Source organism: Rhincodon typus, chromosome 13, assembly GCF_021869965.1.
Source record: "Rhincodon typus isolate 14 chromosome 13, sRhiTyp1.1, whole genome shotgun sequence".
Classification (NCBI taxonomy): domain Eukaryota; kingdom Metazoa; phylum Chordata; class Chondrichthyes; order Orectolobiformes; family Rhincodontidae; genus Rhincodon; species Rhincodon typus.
The window spans coordinates 3,658,126-3,664,125 of NC_063344.1; the positions used below are offsets into that span (position 1 = coordinate 3,658,126).

Here is a 6,000-nt window from a genome sequence, read left to right on the forward strand (position 1 = left end):
CTAAAAGGTAGTTTTTAAGAAATGTCTTAAGTTCTGTTTTGGTTCCCATGTCACATTGCTTCACCCTAAATGCCATTTGCACATTGATCTCTAGCCCCTCACCCACTCCAATTTGACCATTCCTGCTGGTTCTTGCTGCTCCTGCCCTATATTTTCAAACCCTCCTGTACTGTCTCAGTAGTATGCCTGACCAATCCTGATCCTTGGCCATACCATGTCACAGTACAGCATACCAAGAATTGAAGTGTTTCCTCAACTGTTGACTCAATCTTGTTGACCCATCTCTCCAAACAAAAAAAAACTCTGTATATTTTCTCACCATCATCCCCAATATCCACGCTTCTCAATAAACATAGTTAATTACCTACCGATGCTCCTACATGTGCCATCACAGTGCTGTTACACAATACCACCCAGTCCTTATGCTCCAACACCTTGGAATTTGTTTTCTCCTCCTATCAAACCCGGTCTTTCAGGGCTCCTAAATGCCAAATCTGCAGTGCTCCAAAAAGTCCACATATTCTACCTTGTTTCTCACAGATCCTGCAACCACCATCACAATTTATAACAGGTTGCAGACTTGCTTGCTGAGCCTGTGGTTGATTGCAGACATTTCGTCACCTTGCTAGGTAATATTGCCAGTGTGCCTCTGGTGAAGCGTTGGTGTCCTGTCCCGCTTGTTATTTATATGCCTCGGTTTGCTGGGGTGGTTGGTATCACTTCCGGTTCTATTTTTCAGTGGTTGGTATATTTGGTCCAGTTCAACGTGTTTGTTGGTGGGGTTCCAGTTGGAATGCCAGGCCTCCAGGAATTCCCTGGCATGTCTCTGTTTGGCATGTCATTGTGAGATACATGACATAGGCCAAACTGGAAGAAAACTGACAATAAGGATACATGAACATCAACTAGACCAAGAGTCACAACCAACTCTCACTGGTGTCAATACACACAGACAAAGAAGGACACAAATTTGACTGGGAATAGAACAAGCCAAACAGAGACATACTAGGGAATTCCTGGAGGCCTGGCATTCCAACCGAAACTCCATCAACAAACACATTGAACTGGACCTGATATACATATCACTGAAAAACACAACCGGAAGTGATGCCAACCACTCCAGCAAACCTAGGCATACAAATAACGAGCAGGACAGAACGCCAACGCTTCACTGAAGGCGTACTAACGATGTTACCTAACAAGGTGATGAAACCTCTGCAATCAAACACACTGGCTCGATGAGCAAGTCTACAACCTCATCCACAACCCAAGTTACAAATCTTCTCAAAAACTTTAAACAATTTATACCACTTCTACAAGACCCCAGATCCCCTTCCCCTAATATCACGATCCACATATACTGCTGTATGTAGTTCCTACAACCCATGTCCTACCTACCTGCAACTTGGAACATCTTCCCTCCCATCTTCCTCTGTAACCTGCGCTTCAAAGAAAGGTAAGAGATTAACTATACTGTTAAACTATATTTAAACAGTCAAGAATATAGATTTACAGTTAGTGCAATTATACACAATAATTGAATTATATTACCAGCCCAATGATTAAATGTGTTAAATTACATGAGCTGACGCATTTTCCTAACTCTCAGTAAGCAACATTACAAATAACATTTATAAAAATTATGAACACATTCTGTCAGTTGGATTTCACTGTCTGAAATCATGAACAAGGGATTGCAACTGAAGTAGTATGGGGGTGAACAATTCAAAACTAACAACATGGTTTAAAAACCAGCAACCAACAACGTGTGGTAGCATTCAATCACAGATAGGATTGTGTCACAGAGCCCAAGCTACATTGAATTTCACATGTCGAGCAGAAGTGACTTGTCAACAAAATATGGGATAATGAACTTTGAACTGTCATTAGCAAGTCCCAAAGGCTATTATATCATACATTTATGGACAACACAAATGGAATAGGCAGCAGAGTCTACCAACAACAACTAAATTTCCCTGAATATTTTTTGAAAATCCTTCAGTCACCTTTCTGTTTTCATTATACAAAGGACTTACTAATGGAAATCTGGTTTGTAACACAACAAAATCATATCTGGGTTGAACAGCATAAGCCCCAAAAGCAGCCAAAGACTTTCACTCATTTATTGTGCTGCAGACAGGAGATAAATTCATGTTGCTTGCTGATTTTGTGCACCTGTTTGACTTCTATATGCAGTCAGCGCTACCTGCACTGTTCACTGGCTTTAGCAAGAGACCAAATATTGCGAGGGCAATAAAAGGGAGGTATGCCAAGTCTATTGTAAATAACCTGGAGAAATTCACTGGGTTTAACTGGCAGTAACTGTCTCTGGGTCCTCCTCTCTCCTGTTCTCTTAGCTGATGGTTACGGTCTCTGGGTCCTCTCTTCCTCAAACTCGGTTGCCTGCATAAATTCATCTCCATTCACCACGTACTTCACAATGGCATGCAAGTTATGATCCTCACCACAGACCCAAAACAAGTGCAAGGTGGGGTCAAACAAAGATGCGTCATCACACCAGGGGTGCGTCACTGCACCAATGCTCTTCTTCATATTCCCTGTTGTGACACTCCACTCGACCTCTACAAACCATAGAACATAGAACATAGAACATTACAGCGCAGTACAGGCCCTTCGGCCCTCGATGTTGCGCCGACCTGTGAAACCAATCTGAAGCCCATCTAACCTAAACTATTCCATTATCATCCATATGTTTATCCAATGACCATTTAAGTGCCCTTAAAGTGGGCGAGTCTACTATTTTTGCAGGCAGGGCATTCCACGCCCTTACTACTCTCTGAGTAAAGAACCTACCTCTGACATCTGTCCTATATCTATCACCCTCAATTTAAAGCTATGTCCCCTCGTGCTAGCCATCACCATCCGAGGAAAAAGGCTCCCACTGTCCACCCTATCTAATCCTCTGATCATCTTGTATGTTTCTATCAAGTCACCTCTTAACCTTCTTCTCTCTAACGAAAACAGCCTCAAGACCCTCAGCCTTTCCTCATAAGACCTTCCCTCCATACCAGGCAACATCCTGGTAAATCTCCTCTGCACCCTTTCCAATGCTTCCACATCCTTCCTATAATGCAGCGACCAGAACTGTACGCAGTACTCCAAGTGCGGCCGCACCAGAGTTTTGTACAGCTGCAACATGACCTCATGGCTCCGAAACTCAATCCATCTACCAATAAAACCTAACATACTGTATGCCTTCTTAACAACACTTTCAACCTGGGTGGCAACTTTCAGTGATCTATGCACGTGGACACCGAGATCTTTCTGCTCATCCACACTACCAAGAATCTTACCATTAGCCCAGTACTCTGTATTCCTGTTACTCCTTCCAAAGTGAATCACCTCATACTTTTCCGCATTAAACTCCATTTGCCACCTCTCAGCCCAGCTCTGCAACTTATCTATGTCCCTCTGTAACCTGCAACATCCTTCCGCACTATCCACAACTCCACCAACTTTGGTGTCATCCGCAAATTTACTAACCCATCCTTCTATGCCCTCATCCAGGTCATTTATGAAAATGACAAACAGCAGTGGCCCCAAAACAGATCCTTGAGGTGCACCACTAGTAACTGAACTCCAGGATGAACATTTCCCATCAACCACCACCCTCTGTCTTCTTACAGCTAGCCAATTTCTGATCCAAGCCACTAAATCACCCTCAATCCCATGCCTCCGTATTTTCTGCAATAGCCTACCGTGGGGAACCTTATCAAACGCTTTACTGAAATCCATATACACCACATCAACCGCTTTACCCTCATCCACCTGTTTGGTCACCTTCTCGAAGAACTCAATAAGGTTTGTGAGGCACGACCTACCCTTCACAAAACCGTGTTGACTATCCCTAATCAAATTATTCCTTTCTAGATGATTATAAATCCTATCTCTTATAATCCTTTCCAACACTTTATCCACAACCGAAGTAAGGCTCACTGTCTATAATTACCAGGGTTGTTTCTACTCCCCTTCTTGAACAAGGGGACAACATTTGCTAGTCTCCAGTCTTCTGGCACTATTCCTGAAGACAATGACGACATAAAGATCAAAGCCAAAGGCTCTGCAATCTCCTCTCTAGCTTCCCAGAGAATCCTAGGATAAATCCCATCCGGCCCAGGGGACTTATCTATTTTCACACCTTCCAGAATTGCTAACACCTCCTCCTTATGAACCTCAATCCCGTCTAGTCTAATAGACTGTATCTCAGTATTCTCCTCGACTACGTTGTCTTTTTCCTGTGTGAATACTGACGAAAAATATTCATTTCGCACCTCTCCTATCTCTTCGGACTCCACGCACAACTTCCCACTACTGTCCTTGACCGGCCCCAATCTTACTCTAGTCATTCTTTTATTCCTGACATACCTATAGAAAGCTTTAGGGTTTTCCTTGATCCTACCTGCTAAAGACTTCTCATGTCCCCTCCTGGCTCTTCTTAGCTCTCTCTTTAGGTCCTTCCTGGCTAACTTGTAACTCTCAAGCGCCCTCACTGAGCCTTCACGCCTCATCTCTACATAAGCCTCCTTCTTCCTCTTGACAAGAGATTCAACTTCTTTAGTAAACCACGGTTCCCTCGCTCGACCACTTCCTCCCTGCCTGACAGGTACATACTTCTCAAGGACACGCAGTAGCTGTTCCTTGAACAAGCTCCACATTTCAATTGTGCCCAGCCCCTGCAGTTTCCTTCTCCATCCTATGCATCCTAAATCTTGCCTCATTGCCTCATAATTGCCTTTCCCCCAGCTATAACTCTTGCCCTGCTTTATATACCGATCCCTTTCCATCGCTAAAGTAAACGTAACCGAATTATGGTCACTATCACCAAAGTGCTCACCTCCCTCCAAATCTAACACCTGGCCTGGTTCATTACCCAGTACCAAATCCAATGTGGCCTCGCCTCTTGTTGGCCTATCTACATACTGTGTCAGGAAACCCTCCTGCACACATTGGACAAAAACTGACCCATCTGAAGTACTCGAACTATAGCGTTTCCAGTCAATATTTGGAAAGTTAAAGTCCCCCATAACAACTACCCTGTTACTTTCGCTCCTATCCAGAATCACCTTTGCAATCTTTTCCTCGACATCTCTGGAACTTTTCGGAGGCCTATAGAAAACTCCCAACAGGGTGACCTCTCCTTTCCTGGTTCTAACCTCAGCCCATACTACCTCAGTAGACGAGTTGTCATCAAACGTCCTTTCTGCCACCGTAATACTGTCCTTGACTAACAATGCCACACCTCCTCCTCTTTTACCACCTTCCCCGATCTTACTGAAACATCTAAACCCCGGAACCTGCAACAACCATTCCTGTCCCTGCTCTATCCATGTCTCCGAAATGGCCACAACATCGAAGTCCCAGGTACCAACCCATGCTGCAAGTTCACCCACCTTATTCCGGATGCTCCTGGCATTGAAGTAGACACACTTCAAACCACCTTCCTGTCTGCCGGTACACTCCTGCGACCTTGAAACCTTATTTATGACCTCACTACTCTCAACCTCCTGTACACTGGAGCTACAATTCAGGTTCCCACCCCTCTGTTGAATTAGTTTAAACCCTCCCGAAGAGCATTAGCAAATTTCCCCCCCAGGATATTGGTACCCCTCTGGTTCAGGTGTAGACCATCCCGTTTGTAGAGGTCCCACCTACCCCAGAATGAGCCCCAATTATCCAGGTATCTGAATCCCTCCCTCCTGCACCATCCCTGTCGCCACGTGTTCAACTGCTCTCTCTCCCTATTCCTCGCCTCGCTAGCACGTGGCATGGGTAACAAACCAGAGATAACAACTCTGTTTGTTCTAGGTCTAAGCTTCCACCCTAGCTCCGTGAATTTCTGCCTTACGTCCCCATCCCTTTTCCTGCCTATGTGGACCACGACTTGGGGCTGCTCCCCCTCCCCCTTAAGGATCCCGAAAACACGATCCGAGACATCACGGACCCTGGCACCTGGGAGGCAACACACCAACCGCGAGTCTC

At 44.9% G+C, this 6,000-nt stretch overlaps 1 protein-coding gene across 3 annotated transcripts in view; it reads right to left on the bottom strand.

The window, feature by feature from the left end:
* The window catches only part of LOC109929797 (F-box only protein 36), a 77,569-nt gene that overhangs the window by 44,705 nt on the left and 26,864 nt on the right, over positions 1-6,000 (bottom strand). Inside the window, exon 2 of one of the 3 annotated variants that reach the window (XM_048604692.1) lies at positions 1,399-1,439. The exons of the other annotated variants lie outside the window; for them this stretch is intronic. Within the exon in view, the coding sequence (XP_048460649.1) occupies positions 1,399-1,426 (28 nt within the window). The 5' untranslated portion in view covers positions 1,427-1,439. The remainder of the gene's footprint in view (positions 1-1,398; positions 1,440-6,000) is intronic. 3 annotated transcript variants of the gene reach the window in all.